General features: G+C 47.4%; 1 protein-coding gene across 1 annotated transcript in view; it reads right to left on the bottom strand.

Annotated features, from left to right (window-relative positions):
• Positions 1–970: 970 nt before the first annotated feature.
• LAMC1 (laminin subunit gamma 1) overlaps positions 971–15,917 on the bottom strand; it is a 69,459-nt gene continuing 54,512 nt past the window's right edge. The window contains exons 12-28 of the mRNA XM_087731195.1: positions 15,544–15,765; positions 15,261–15,449; positions 13,613–13,858; positions 13,136–13,289; positions 12,549–12,691; positions 11,638–11,816; positions 11,322–11,478; positions 8,732–8,937; positions 8,227–8,306; positions 7,677–7,814; positions 7,338–7,482; positions 6,534–6,683; positions 6,006–6,120; positions 5,450–5,649; positions 5,062–5,220; positions 4,423–4,522; positions 971–3,981 (exon numbers count right to left, since the gene is read on the bottom strand). Coding sequence (XP_087587321.1) covers positions 3,725–3,981; positions 4,423–4,522; positions 5,062–5,220; positions 5,450–5,649; positions 6,006–6,120; positions 6,534–6,683; positions 7,338–7,482; positions 7,677–7,814; positions 8,227–8,306; positions 8,732–8,937; positions 11,322–11,478; positions 11,638–11,816; positions 12,549–12,691; positions 13,136–13,289; positions 13,613–13,858; positions 15,261–15,449; positions 15,544–15,765 — 2,840 coding nt within the window. The 3' untranslated portion in view covers positions 971–3,724. The remainder of the gene's footprint in view (positions 3,982–4,422; positions 4,523–5,061; positions 5,221–5,449; positions 5,650–6,005; positions 6,121–6,533; positions 6,684–7,337; positions 7,483–7,676; positions 7,815–8,226; positions 8,307–8,731; positions 8,938–11,321; positions 11,479–11,637; positions 11,817–12,548; positions 12,692–13,135; positions 13,290–13,612; positions 13,859–15,260; positions 15,450–15,543; positions 15,766–15,917) is intronic.

Below are 15,917 nucleotides of genomic sequence, written 5' to 3'. Positions count from 1 at the left end.
ACGGTAAGAGGCTCCATGTCAAGCTACAGCCCATGCAAGGTCAGCACTGTCCCACCGCTTGATTCTTTGCTCCCCAACTGCTACCTACAGTCCAGCTGAAACATCAGATTTTACCAGCCAGGATTTGCTCAACAGCAGTGTTGGCCAAAAAAAAAGGGCATTTTAGAAAACAAATGCAATAGTGGCAATTATAGCTGAAGAACAAAAAAGCTGGAGCTAGACAAACTGAAATAAAAAAAAAAAATAATGAAAAGAACTTACCAGTTGAGAAGGGATTAGCTCTGATGCAAGTTAATGACACATGCATTTTCCTCTGCCGAGAAAAATAAAGAAATCCAGTCTGCAGCTGTAAGATGGGTGTGATGGCAGAACTGCCCAGCCTGTTAGCACAGTCATCTGTCCTGACACTAAAAACTTGCAAAATTCGGGAATAAAATTTATCCTGGGTTCTGGCAGACAGGACTCACGGAACAACACAGAGTACCCAGATTTATTGCAGTTCCCGGTAGAGAAGTTTCAGTCTCTTTATTTAGGATTTTTATTTTTCTTCTCAGGAGCCCCATCCTTTTTCGTGTGTTCATCTGAAAGCAGAAAGGACTTTACCCTTACATTGTAAAGGAACACCCCCCCAATCCCCCAGGGCTTTCCAGGACAGTGCAGCTCCAACAGCATCAGCTCCAATAGCATCAGCACCAACAACATAATCTTATTTTTTAAGGCCTGGAAAACCAGCAGCATAAAATTCATTGTAGCTATGGCAATAGAGCAGTGGACATGGGGAGAAATCATAATCACTATGGCCCTCTGCAGCCTACCACATCAATTTTCAAATTACTTTTCCCTTTCTCCCACCCCAATCCAGCTCATCTGATTAATTAAGCAAGAGGTGAATCTTACAGCTGAGACACATCCCCATCAACACCTTCCCCCCCTCTCCCCCCAAAGCAATACTCAAAAGAATGCCAAGGTATAAGGGGGTTACAAATATTCAGACTTTATTATAAATAAGAAATACTGTTTTATACATAAAAACTGCAAGTGTTGCATTTTGTTCACCGCCCCAGACAGCAAGACCACAGATTAAGGCAAAAAGCTGGAGTGAAGGCACGTACTGAGGGGGCCACAGTCGGGAATAAGGTGATGAAGGGACTGTCACGCACTGCCCGTGACATCCAGCACTCCACCAGCAGCTGTTGCACCATCACATTACGTAAAGAAATAACTGGACTTATACAATGAATAATGGCTGTAATGCAGTAGTGATTAAGAGATTGCTTATAAAGATTTTTTATTTAAAAATAAAATTCTGTTAAAAACAGCTTAGGGGGGGGGGGGGGGGGGGGGGGGGAGAAGAAAGCAGGAAACCTTAGGCCTGAGGTCAGCCAGGGCATGCGCGCATCTTCGCATCTGCTCTTCTCACAGCCTTGGCAGAGAGGTGATGCGGTACAGCCAGCCATCTGACCAGAGCAGCCGTCCAAGACACTGACCTCAACGTCCCACGCGCGTGGGCGAGCACAGGTAAGCTCTCCTCCAGGTATTAGGTATGTTTGCAGGCAGGGGGAAATCCCAAGCTGGTAAATGGTAAGAATCTCTAAGAGAAGGGGTACAAGAGGGATGCAGGGTTTGCTGGGAACACCCCCCGCCCAGCAGCGCTGTTCCCGAGGGTGCACCAAGCCTCCCGCCTCACACAGTGGTATCAAGATGTCCCCAAAACCAGCTCTCTGACCACCTCAACACTGGGTCCAGTCTCCCAACAGCGCTACAGCTCCTCACAGCCCAGCTGCAAAGCCACAGCCCCTGCTCTCCTCCCGGCACAACATCCCCAGGGACAAGGGGCACAAAATGGGGTGCTGTGAACACCGCACATCAGGGCTGGCTGTGGAGGGAGGGCTAGAAAGCATCCACCCAACAGGCAAAGTGGTTATTGCTGATGCCCCAAGGGGTGCTGAGGGTACGGGAGAGGGAAGAAAGGGGAGCCCAGCTAGCAGAAATACCAAGCTGTAAGGGAATAATACGGAGAGAAGCGACATACGGTGCATGTGCCTCGATGGCTGTAACAGAAAGCACATAGAGGAGGCCAGGCTGTGCCACTCTGGAAATACGGCTGAGTATATTTACACACACATACGCACACACAAGAGACTTCCTCACACTATAATCATGATAAAAAAAACGGAAAAAAAAATCACATTCACACAAAAAATATAAATTTGAAATAATTAATAGCACCAGTGTGTGTCAGATAATAATTTCTTCCCCGCTACGCAAACGTACAAAGTTGCATAGTGTTTAAGGATAGATATATACTGATCTCAAGGAGGGGGCGGGGGTGATGCCAGGCTGGAGGCAAGGAGGAAGCTGCAGAGGATGCTCTCGTTTCAGAGGAGGGCTGGAGGAGGAGCGAGGGGCTCCCCGCCACTCCCACCCAGCACCAGTATGCAGCTGGGAGGCATTACCTGGGGAGGGAGCCTGCCAGGGACATGGCAGCAGCGGTGTGAAATGCAAAATTGCCACCCGAGCCCGGCCTGAAGTCCCTGTGCTGTGGCGGCTTTACAGTGACCGGGAGATCGGTGGGCAAAAAAAAAAAAAAGGACACCAGTAAACTCCAGCTCTTTCTGCCAGGTTAAAAGCAGGCAAAAGGTGAGAGCAATGCCAGGAGATATAAAAATGCCACTGTCCTCCTCCAGGAAGAAGATGGGGAGAAAGACCTTTTCATTTCCACTTGAATGCCCCCTTCCTTCCCCACCCAAAGACATTCAGCATGAAGGCCAATGCAGCTGTCAGAGCTCTCTGCAAGCAGCTCTCCTCTTCAGCAAGACTTTTCCTGCTTGAACAAACTAATCTGTCAATCAGACATTCGTAGCCTAAAAAAAGATCCTCTGGCAATTCGATAGCAACACCTACAGATGGGAACGCAGCTCATGGCTTCCACACTCCCCAGCCTGGACTACCCAGCAGGTAGCTGCTTACAGACTGGACCCAAAACTTCTCCACAGACCAGGAGCGGGCTGGCAAGGCCTACCACTCCGCCAGTAAAGACCTACCACTCCACCAATATCCCGTCTTCCCAAAGAGCTCCTCTCAGAGCCTGCATTTTCTCAGAGTGATGCATCATCACAGAAAGCATTTCAGAAAGAGGCTTCGGCTATTTTGTCAAAGGCTACCAACGCTGTCGATTGGCCACTAGTTAACAATAAAAAAAAAAATTCACAGGGTTAGAAGTTGGGAAGAGGGATCTGAATGAGTGCAGCTATACTGGCCATTACAGTAATACTTTGGTAGCCATCCCCTTCCTTCATAGGGACAGAGAGCTCTGGGACTGAGGATTTTACAGTCAAGGGGAGAAGAGAGGAAAGAAAGTAGGGTTAGTTTTGCCTTGCTGTATACAGCTCACATGGTTATTTCTGAACCACAGTAAAACGAGTCCCGAGCATCTCTCATCCTTGCGCTAATCAAAGGGAAACTGTCTGAGAAAGGGGCAAAGGCGGAGTGCTCAGGAAGACAATTTATATAAAAAAACCCCTTTGATGCCCAAAGACGGATATTTAATTTGCTTCTCTTAAAAAAAAAAAACTTTCAACTTATCCTGATTTGAAAAGAAAACAGTGGCTGCGAGCAGCAAAGAGTTGGGGATTTGAAGAAGGTAATGTGTGTTAAGGCACTCCATAGCCAAACCACCGCTCCACTGCTCACCAGGGGAATACCTCCCACCCCCAGCGCACCCTTAGGGTTTCTCAATGGACGGGGTGTTAAAACAGCCAGACGGCAAGGTCTTCTTGATGTCTTCCAGGTTGCTAATGTCCTTCAGGATCTCTTCAATGTCCCTGTTGTAGGCCTGTATCGCATCGTCTTGCTTCCTGGCCTCTTTCTCAAGGAAAGACACTTTCTGGTCCAGGTCGCTATCTTTCATCTGGTCTTTGGCACTGTTCAGGGTACCCTCGATCTCATTCAGTTTGTTCAAGTCCACTGTCTCCAGTTGTCCTGAAAAGCCAGAAGCAAACAGTGAAGTCCATTAAAAAAAAAAAAAAAAACAAACCTTTGACGCACTGGTTTTGGGTGCTTACACAGCTGAGCCCGTACCCGGACCGAGATCTCCACTGGGCCATCTCTGCATTAGAAACAGCGTTTAAAACAGGACCAACCAAACACATTACACCTTCACTGCCTCAACAACGGTCCTCAACTCCCAGAAAAGCAGTACCAAACATTGCACAACAAGCTTTGAGACCACCCCGGGGGGGAAAAACCAAACAAAACCCTTGCTGGAAACACGCAAACCCCATTTCTAGAAGTGAATGGACCAGTTTAATTCGCGGCACAGCACTGGCATGGAAGCCAGTACACTGTGCCAGCTGCCAGCACTGCAATGTCAGGCAGCAGGAAAACACTCAAAGGTGTAAGGCACATTAAGGACAGTCTTACCTAACTGATCCAGCAAGTCATTAATGACAGCAAGCAAGCTGTTCACAGAGTTCTTTGCTTTTCTTGCATTGTCTTCTGCCTCCTGGGCAGCCTGTGAGGCCTGCAGGGTATAAAAAAAAATAAGAGCACAAAAAGGCTGTAGGGATTACAAAACCATTGCCTCTCCTTTTCACAGGTCTGCCCAAGCAGTTAGTCTCACACATCCCTGGCTCCTCTCTCCAGGATAACACCCCTGGGCTGAGATCTTTATCACAGCGCTGGCAAAGAAGGACAAACTTCAAATAATCAGTTTTCTGATTATTTCAGCATGGGGATCCCTGATAACCGAGAAGGACTTCACAGGAAAAGTCAGAACAGACTCAACAGGCCTACAGTCACGTTTCAGTTAAAATAAAAGGAAAGTGTTGCATTAAGAAAACTGGCTCCCAAATTCCAGCAGGGAATCCATGCTAACGCCACCAGAGGAGCTTCTTTGCTCATCTCATGTTTTCAATCCCGCTTAAAACTTGGAAGAGATTGAATACTTGCTGGACCCAGTGTTATCTTTGCAAGAGGACAGGGCAAGAAAACCCTGCATTGCCAGGACGGCAGGGAGAAGGCACCTTCTTGCCACTGCTGCCACTTGCCAGCATTACTTACCATGCCTGCCATCATCATATCCTGCTCAGCATCATCCTGCTTCCGCTTCAGCTCTTTTTCTGCATCCTGTAGTTGCTTCATCATGTCATCCACTTCTCTGGCCAGCCCCGTCACATCAGCAAAAGTCTTGTCAGCTTCAGCTTTGGTAGCAGCAGCACTCTGCAGCCAACAAGGGGAAGAGGATGGAAAAAGGTGGTGAAGGTGCAGAACTTCCTTCAATCCTTTTCGTCAAAATGCACCCATTTCCTATCATGCCGCATTTTGCATTCCCTAGTGCGGAATACAGCAGAAATCACGTGGGGCCCACCAGGAAATACTGGAACAGAGGAGGTTATACAGTCACACACCAATATCACAGGGGGTGGCTCCAGAACCACAGAGGACTCACCTTCTGAACAGAACTGGCAATTTTCTCAGCATCATCTGCTTTAGTCTTGGCTTCGCGGGCATCAGCAGCAGCATTGCCAAGTGCCAGCTCTGCCTGGCGCGTCTTATTGTTGGCTTCAGCAATGGTCTGGGTAATGGCAGGAATCTTTTTCAGTGCCTCCTCAGCTGCTGTCTTGTTATCATTCACTCGCTTATCAAAATCTAAGAAAGGGCAAAACAGGTTCTTATCACTTGCTCCAGAAGAGCCTTGGGATGCTTCTTTGACCAAGCTACCAAGGCTTTGCCACCTTGACATTAGAGGGATGAAGAGGAAACTGGGGGTGGGGGGTGTATGCTTGCAGCTCTCCCAATTACACCTCTTCTGACACTAAATAAGGAACTTAAACAAAAAGGCGATTTCTAGTCACTGAAAACATTTCTACTTCTTTCTTTAAAGAAAAAAAAAAAAGCCAAAAGAACACACCCAACACCTAGGTGCTAACAACAGCACAGACCATTTAGCCAAGTGACTTGCCACACAGGAATTGAAGGATTCTCTGCAAGTGCTTTCTCTTTACCTTTCAGGTTGCTGAGAATGGTATTAGCCTCCTGTAGCGTGCCGTTGCCCTTCCGAGCAGCTTCTTCAGCCAGGGCTTTCGCTGCATCTGCTCGAGCCAAGAGCTGGTCTGCAGTCTAAGGAGACATGATATTTATCAACATATTCTTACCTTTTGAAGGACAGCCACCTAGGTGTATCAAAAAGCATCGCTGAGCCTGAAACACCAACACCATACAGAACAACATTCATCCCTGAGTGGCAATGCTTTCCCTGAAACCAGGTGAATTAAGGTACTTTTGGAATACTGTTCTGAATACAAAGATGACACCACACCTGGCAAACATCCCCTATTTTCCCATATAGCCTCAATGCACTTGCTTTTAACAGCTTTTTGCATCTCCTTTCCGGGACCATTCTTCAGTATTCCTATAAGTAACAAGCAGTGCGAAGGTAAGACTGAATAAGACCAAATCTTTCACATCTGGCCAGTTACTTGCTTTTCTTTGTTTTTCCCAGGGAACAAAAGCCTGCACAAAACAGAACTGACCTGCTGCTCCGTCTTCCCTTTCTCCAAGAGGTTCTTTACTTCTAGCTCCTTTCCTTTCATGTCTTCTCTCAAGTCCTCATAATCTTTCAGCTTCCTGGCAATTAGCTGATCTAACTCCTCTGCTTCCTTTTTGATCTTATTTGCTTCATTCTGCAGGTGGAAATCAGAAACAAATGCAGATTCCTGAATGTTAAAGAATTTCTGAACAGGTGGCAGAACACGGTATAGTTTCTAGGATGGTAGCAAAATGAGAGAGAAAAATAAGTAATATGGGACTTGATGATCTTAAAGGTCTTTTCCAACCTAAACGATTCTATGATTCTAAGCTATGATGGGTTCCCATCTCTTACAACTACAGTTGTAACTTTGCCTTCAAAGCTCTGAAAACCATGAGGGTCAGTGCAATGAAGGACAGAGGTTGCAAACAGTTTCACATGCAAGAAAATCTACTGCACTACAGTAAGCACAGGAGAGGGAGTAGTTCTGCAGACTTGAGAGGGAACTGAAATTTTTGCACTTCTCTGTTCAAGCCAAGATGTTTGGCAAACAACATTTCACTCAGTTTTTTGTCCTTCAGAGACCGGGGTTTACGTATGTAGTTTCCTGCATGCAAGTCCCCTGCATAAAAGCTGAAATGCACAAGTCTGGATTACGCCTAGATGGACAAAAATTCCACAGACTGTTCTTATGCAAAGAAACATTAGCAGAGCACATGCAAGGCACGTCAGCAACCTAGCACACTGCTATAAAGCTTGGCCTCATTGATCTTTAGAAAACACTGCACGTGATGCTTCCCGCATGTACCTCTAGCCCCGTGGAATCCACAGTAGGTAGACTGGTGAGATTGGCGTAGATCTGCAGGGCTTTGTTTCCAGCTTCCTCTGCCTCTGCAAGCACCTTGTTGGCCTGTTTCTCTAAGTCTCGAGAAATATTCCTTGCTTGATTATACCTAAAAAAACCCCAAGGATCCAGTTACACTACAGTTTTTTTTGTGGAACTGAACTTACTAAGAGAGTAGAGAGGCTAAGAAATTGAAAGACAACTCTCATAAAACCCAAAGCATACAACGTTACAGAAGGCATCTTAGTTTTAAGCACTGCTCTAAAGCCAGGAAATAAAAATAATTTTCTGTTACTGACTCACTTCTGGTTGAGCTCATCAATGTCCTTTGCAGTTTGGTTTTCTCCAGCCAGGGTTTTCAGCAGCAGCTGATAGGCTTCTGTGGAAGTATCATTTGCTGCTTTGGCTATGCGAACAATCTCATCAGCTTCTTTTTTGTGTCTGGACAAGATTACAGAAGAAAAGTAATGCCATTAGAATTGTCAGCCAGCGGTTTCTATTCTCAATTCCAGATTTTATTGTCTCTTACTTCTCCCTCCTTCACCCAGATTTGCATATAGAGGATGCTGAAACATTTGCAGTGGAAGATGCTGTTTGAGACCATCTCTGCAACCAAGGCATCACTTCAGCAGTGCCCACGAGATCAGCTGAAAGGCACCACTATGGTTGTACACGTCCCTCACGCACATGTCCAGAGTTTGCCCTCAATGATACACAGGCATGCACCCACAGTGCCAGTCTCTTACTCAGCAAAGGGCGTGTGTTTCATATCACGCAAATTAAATTTTGCTTCCCCCGTGTAGGAAAGAGCAGGGCCCTAATGCTGGCTGTGAGGAGCCTTTCCACAGCCTACCTTTCAGCCAGCTTACGGGCCTCTTCTGCTAATAGAGTCATGTTGTTAGGGTCCCCGCTTGACTCTGGAGGTGTAATGGACTGGAAAAAAAAAGAAAAAAAAAATCTTAAAGCTCTTTTTTCATCTTTTATTCACCTCTGCTTTAAATATTTATTGTCATGATCTAAGTGCTTAGATATGTCTAACCTACTTCTGACTTCTCTGTATTTTTTTTTCTTAAGCCCATGCAGTTTCCACCACTGGTTATCCCTTAAAAAACAAAGGTGCCGATATTTGTTTATGGGTTCTTACGTTGGTTTCTTCGAGCAGGGGCTAAGACACGATCTACGACAGACACTGGTGATCTTCCTTTATTTATTTCCCACAATCTTGGGTAGAGGAGAAGATATTTGCACAGCAAATTTGCGATATGAGAGAGAGAACAAGCAGAGAAACACACCAGAGGGCACAGAAAGGAAAGGCCCTCTCCTCTCCTAACCATGTGGGATCTCGGCAGCACACTCACCACATTGTCAGCTGCCATCTTTGCCTTCTCGAGCATATCAGAAGCTAAGCTGATAAGGTCCTCGGTGTCCTCCACCCGCACCCGGGCTTGTTCTGCCAGGTTCTCTGTCTCCCGCACCGTGCCCTGGATGCTCCTCAGCCTGTTGAGTTGACTCACTAGTGTGCTGTTGATGTCTTTGAGACGATCCATGAGGCCCTGATCTACATCTGAAACACACAATAAAAAAGAGAAGCAAAATTAATTACAGCAGGAAGAGAAGCTGGAGCAGCAGCTTACCACTGCAGGCAACATGTTGGTAGGTTAATCCCCTATTGAAAGGGGATCAGCAAAGCCATTTCGTAAGTCAGTCAGCTTGAGATCAAAGTCATCATCAGAATGTGCACCAAGAGAAATGAAAAGCCATTAACTACTAATAAGCCAATCCTGCTGGGTGTTGGAACAGACTCCGATAGGTGATTTTGCGTTCAGAATCACGTTTCACCTCTACCACTAACTTAAAGACAACAGAGCTGCTCCTCAAGAGGTATGAAACACCTGCTTTGTGAATTCTCTTTAGCTTAACTCCCAGAAGGTAAGCAGAGATGGAGAATAGTGGGGCTGTATGTTATTCCCTGCTTTGTGCAATGGTGGCTACTCCTGAGCCAGACACAGTCTTCATACAGAGCAGCTAGAAGATGTGCTGAATAGCAAACCCACCCCAATCTCCCCCCTAAACCAAAGGGATGACAAAAGGTGGCAGAATAGAGCCTTGGCTCTCCAATCTGTAGGACCTGCGAGCCCCCCAAACTTCCCCGAATTTTTGGGCCACCAGGTAACTCCCCGCAACACTGTCTTAATAATGGAGCCATAAAAGCACAGATACGTGCCTCATGACCACAGGCAATTACTTCTGAAAAGGTGAGAGCGTTATTAAGAGACGAAGTACAAGCAGAAGCCTGCAGGCCTCCAAAATTAAGATTTTTTCCCAAATACGTTGCCTTGACCTTGCAGCACATCTGAAGTATTGAACATGGAATGTTTGACACATTTCAAAAACATACTACAAACTACATATCAAGTAGAAAAACACAAATAAGTGCTACAGGTATGCATAGATTTTTGCAAGGGTTAGTTTTTGTTGCACTTAACTTGCCTCTTAGTTAGGAAAGAGCAACAAAGCTGGTGAAAGGTCTAGAGCAAGAATCTTGTGATGAGCGGCTGAGGGAGCTGGGGTTGTTTGGCCTGGAGAAATGGAAGCTGAGGGGAGACCTTATCGCTCTCTACAACTACCTGAAAGGAGGTTGTAGCGAGGTGGGGGTCGGTCTCTTCTTCTGAGTAACAAACGATAGGACGAGAGGAAATGGCCTCAAGTTGCGCCAGGGGAGGTTTAGATTGGATATTAGGAAAAATTTCTTCACCGAAAGGGTGGTCAGGCACTGGAACAGGCTGCCCAGGGAAGTGGTTGAGTCCCCATCCCTGGAGGTATTTAAAAAAATGTGTAGATGTGGTGCTTAGGGACATGGTTTAGTGGTGGACTTGGCAGTGTTAGGTTAACAGCTGGACTTGATGATCTTAAGCGTCTTTTCCAACTTAAATAATTCTATGGTTCTAAGGAGTGGAAAGAAAGATGAAAAATACCACCACAAACCCCAATCCATTCCCTCACCTTTCTCCAATCCCCACCCTCCTACCCCTCTATATGTGACTATGATCTAGACACAGATGCCAAGCAAGCAGCATAAAGCTACCTCAGCTAAAATTGAGAGCAGCTTCAGTGATCATTTCCACTGGCAGGAATCTTCCGAAGCAAACGCAAGCGTTAGATGTGCGTCAGCTTTTTCCCAGCTTCACACAAAGGGGACAAATTTTTCCAAAGTGGTCTGAAATCACTCAACCAACTCCCAGGGGAACATATTTTACTGCAAAGTCAACAGTCTTCTTGAAGTTCCTCTTCTCCAAAACACACATCAGCTTATACATTAAAAAGACCCTAAGGACAAGCCACCGTCACATTGCTTAACGTCCTGCTCACAGACATCCTATGGTAAGGGTGACAGTACAAGAATCACTTTGAAGCAGGACAAAAAAAGGACAAAGAACAGCAAAAATAGCTATAGGCCACCACAACAGCACTTTTCATAACATTATACACTTTATGGTGGGATAATTAAGCTTGCCAGCAGGATTTTGAAGCCTTCATTCTGATCGCTGATCATATCCCAACAAGAACTGCTTTACCACAAGATGTCTGAAGAAATTTAAAAGCATAAGTAAGTATATTGGAAAGTCTTCTGCTTGTTTAACAAGTAAGTAAAAACCTCCTTTGCATCTGGAGAAGAGAGTAACACAAAACACACCTGCATCTGTACAGAGCTAGAGGCAGATCTTTACTTTGCGTGTACAACAGAGACCACTGGGAGACCAGCAGCGATAAAAGCACAGCCACCATTGTTTTGACAATAACTTACACTGTCTCAGCGCTATCTGAAATAGCTGCCTGTCCTGATGCACAGCATAGGCTTGAAATAAAACGTGCTGTGTCCAAAGGGAACAGGAACATCAAGCAAAGAGCTCATTTCACATTGGTCCATGTCTGATCAGGTCAACTCACCTTTGCTGTTTTGTGCTTCCTGAAGCAGCTCCATAACATCTCTTTCTGCCTGCTTCAACCTCTCTTCGAAGGCTTGATCGGTTACTGTTTCTTCTCCCGTACCCAGATTTGCTATAAGATTTTCCAGCTCCTGCAACCTCTCTCGTTGCTCTGCCACCTACGCAAGAAGGACAGAGCACAGCTACAACACAGAGCAAAGCACTTTGAACCTCTCTCTTTCAGCAAGCGTCAGCCAGCCACGGGCGTAAAAGCTGCTGCACAAGAGGGCACGTGCCACCATCTCCAGCGGTACCAACAGTGGCGCTTGTGGCCTTACCTTATCTTTCACTAATCTGTAACAGGCCGGACACTCTTGGCAGCCTGGCCACGAGCGGTTGTAGAAATAGTTCTCTTCACACTGGTCACAGCGGCTCCCCACAAAGCCTTCCTTGCACTCGCAGCGACCATTCTCCCGGCACTGCAGGGAGCGCGAACCCTCAGGATCACAGTCACAGGCTGTGGGGAAGTTGAACCTCAGTCAGACTGGAGAAGAGGCAGAAATACCCTAAAACCCCCAGGGCGAGAGCGTACTCTCAATACCCTAAAACGTCTGCAAGAGCAACAGGGCACAAACCCACAGCTGGAGCCCCGCTCCCGATCAGGGCGCTTCTACACAGAGCAGGGCACTCTGTCTAGCTGGACACAACATTCATTGCATGTGTTCACAGTGTTGCTATCGCCTCTCCCATGAAGCATTGTAATTTTCTACCCCATTTCATTGTAATCAACTGCAGTTAATTTTTCTGCTCTTTACAGGCAGGGATATTGAGAAGGAAAGTTTGGATCATCCTGTTTTTCAATCACGTTCACAAGATCTGTTGCTCCTCAAGACAGAATCTGTATATTCAGGTCATTTGCAGAGTAGCTGTGCTGATTTAACGTTAGGAAACAGGACCGTTGCAGGACAAGATTCAGAGAATGTATTTACACCAAAGAAAAGTGGGTATCTAATAAGTTCAAGTTCTTCCTACCCCCAATTAAAAAAATAATGAAAGAAAAAGGGGATAAGCTATTGTACAGAGATCAAATTTCACCATGCAGGGTGTGGACATAAAAGTACCAATTTCAGCTGTGATGAAGAGGGAGGTGAGAAAGTACCTTCCCAGAGACAGGAGGAAAGCAAAGGCAAGGCTGGCTATGTAAGGATGCTTCCTTCCCATCTGCCTCGCTCCAGCCTCTCAGACTTACGTTTACAGCCTTCGGAGCCAAAGCCAAAGTGGTTGACCTCGCATCTGTCACAACGCTGGCCGGCAACACCGGGCTGGCACTCGCACTGCCCGGTTCGGATGTCACACTGGCCGTTGGTGGAGCCCAGCGCGTGGCAGTTGCACCTGGGGGAGGCAGCCACACGTCAGGCAGTGACACAGAAGGGAAGCATGGGTGAAGCACCTCTCTGAAGGAGACTTAACAAGCACAGCTCAATGTTTCCACTTCCCAAAAGTCACTTTTCTTGCTGGGCAGATACAGGAGGTGAAGCACTGTGCAAGGTCACTTGGGGCCTGCACTAAAAAAAGGAACCCATGAGCCCCTGCTACCAATAATCACACAGTCACGTGGCACTTTTCTATTTAAAAACCCTGATTTAAAGCTATTTATAAAGCTATAAGTCAGGCTTTTTGTACAGCCTTCATAGCTGTTCCTTGACTGCTGCTCTTCCCCACCCATAGCAGCATCGAGGCACACCAGATACTTGTGACAAATATCACATTCCTGCACAAGGTAAGCACAGAACCCCCAAAACCAGGCTCTTTGCCCTGAGCCAAGGTGAACATCACCTCTCACAGCCACGTCCACTCTGGAGGTTGAAGAAGCCAGGCTCACAGGCACTGCAGTCCCTCCCGGTGACGTGAGACAGGCACTCGCACTGCCCGGTCACTTGATTGCAACTCGTCTGCTGATTCACAGTGCCATAGGGATTGCAGTGACAAGCTGCAAAAATAAAAGGGATGGAGAAATATGCAGAAAGTCAGAAGTCCCTTGTGGTGATGGTACTCTGCTAGCTGGTCCCTAAATGGGCCTGGATCCAAAACATGCGGCAGCCCAGCCCCTGCACTGCACAATGCTTTTGCTTTGACGGCAGTAAGCGCCCAAACACAAGCGTTTTACCAAGCTAGAACCACCACACCAGGATAAAGCCACGCATCGCTGCTGACAGGCACGAACAGCCTGACATTGTGTCCTAACAACACATCAGGAAACAGCAGCTCTTGGGGACAAAACCATTCTTCAATGCAAAAGGAACTGTCTTGCACCTCTGCACTTGTCGGCAGGATCAGGGGCGAGGGGGTTCCCAAAGAAGCCGTCTTTGCAGCGGTCACAGTAGAAGCCGGCGGTGTTGTAGATGCACTTGAGGCACTCGCCCGTCTGGCGGTCGCAGTTCCCCACAGCGTTGGGATCGATGTTGTCATTGCACTGGCAGAGGCGACAAGGCCGCACAGCACCATTTTCACCCAGCGGGTCTCCGAAATAGGCGTCGTCACACAGCTCGCACCTCTTACCTGGGACACGGCAGAAATGCATATGTTGCGGCAGAAAGCCCTTTGCTGCCATCTCACCCGGACCCCCTTTGCAGCCCCTTCTGAAAAGTCAACTCTCCATCTTCCTCCCCTTTTATCTTTCTGTTGGAGCCAGAAAAGTGTGTGAAACCACACACAAATCCCTCCCCATCTCTAAATTTAAGCTGCTTTTTCACTGGAACTTTGCATTATGAATTATTTCAGCTCCTCTTTTCCGTCCTATCCCTTTAAGCCAAACCTATTTGTTGTAATCTGTTGTTAATTTAAGACTCCAAGCAGGTAGAGCTCCATGGGGCGTCACTGCTCCACGAAGCCCCACTGCCAGTGAGATCTGCCAAACCTCCACAGGCAGCCACTGAAGCATCCAACTCAGCAGCTCCCTACACTTACTGCAGATTTGACCTCCCCAGCCAGCTATAAACTCCATGTCTTAGGCAGTTCTTGCACATGCAAACCCTCTTTTCCCTCACATCCCAAGGTGGCGACAGGAGACAAGAAGAACTCTTGTGCGATCACAGAGCTACAAGATGAGTTTGTACTGAAACCTGAGCTGCAGGGAACCTGGACCCCTGGACTCCACTTCGTTTCACGAAGCAACGGCACCCATGGGAACCCCCACGAGCTGCCTCTGTGCTTGGTCAGGGGCTTTTCTAAGCATTTCAGGCATTTACAGGTATTCTGTACTTTGGACTCTGCCATGCCAAGCATAAAATCAGCAGAGAAGCATGGAGGCTGCCAACCATCCTAAGGCTTCCTTGCTGTTTGCAGGCAGAACAAAAGGCTCTGCTTAATGACTCAGGCACATGCTCAGACTTCATGGTTTACTGCTAAGAAGAGCAGCTCTGTACCTGTTTGCGTATTTCTCTTTAAAACTGCTGAGCCTAAATTTGGTCTTGTATATTTTGGGCAGTGTTTGTGAGTCACTGCAGCCTTCCTGCTTCTCCTAGGGAGGGCACTGGCCCTCCCCTGCAAGCAACCCGCAGTGCCTCTCTGGCTGGCAAACTGCATCTTCTAATTTTAATTCAGTTGACCTGCGTTCCTGGCTCTTTTAAATCTATCGTATTTTCTGCCCAACACCATGCAATTAACAGAGCCCTGTTAGAAGATAGCATGGCTCACCCACGTAGCATAGAAATGTTCAGACTTTGCACAGATTAAGCCTTTGTCTCCCTTTTGTTCTTGAGAGACAGACACAAAGAACACCGGTAGCCCTGAGCCTCTCGCAGGACAGAAAATAGGGCTGAGGAAGGGAGAAGCATTTGAACCAGAAGACACAGCAGCTTTCAGCACTGCTCACTGCAGGTCAGAGCCCCAGAACTGGCAGGGGACACATTTCCACAGGCACGTGGGGTGTAGAAAAAAGACTTTTCATGTAGGAACATACCTGTAGTGCCAGCCTGGCAGCTGGTGCACACAACCTCCTTCGTGCGCGGCACGATGGCACAGCTCGAGCTGCCTGGGCACGGGCAGGGCTGGCAGTCTGAGGCCGTGCCTGCTGTCGCATCTCCGTAATACCCATCACTGCACTTCTCACAGTGAGACCCTGCCGTGTTATCCCTGCAATTGCACACGCCTGGAATAGAGAGGGACATGGTTTTTCCTTCATCGTCCAACCCAGAAAGAAGAACTAGGCTCTTGCTGCTCCCTGTTTTGTCAGCCCCTCTTACCCGTCTCGGGCTCGCACGTCTCGCTGTGCCCGTTGCAAGTGCAAGGCACGCAGGGGCTGTAGGGCCCGAGGCTCGGCGTCTCTCGCCGGTATCCAGAGGAGCAGCGCTCACAAAACTGCCCCTCATATCCTGCCGGACAGGAGCAGCTCTCCACCCAGGCCACAGGCACACCGGGTCCAGGGCGAGCGCTCGTGATGGTAACGTCATCCAGGTGGCCAGCACCTAGAAAGCACCAAGAGGGGAAATGCTTTGTAACCACAAAGACTATCATCACTGCTTCACCAAACATATATCTGAATGGTACAAGACACAGACAGGTGGATGCTCGCAGTTGGTAAGGTGAATCAAGAAGCAAAACCCTCTGGGAAGGTTTA

Source organism: Nipponia nippon, unplaced genomic scaffold, assembly GCF_047370975.1.
Source record: "Nipponia nippon isolate SJK-2023a ecotype South Korea unplaced genomic scaffold, ASM4737097v1 scaffold_5, whole genome shotgun sequence".
Classification (NCBI taxonomy): Eukaryota; Metazoa; Chordata; class Aves; order Pelecaniformes; family Threskiornithidae; genus Nipponia; species Nipponia nippon.
Note: the sequence above shows the minus strand (reverse complement) of the source record. Positions and strands in the feature narration are given on the sequence as shown.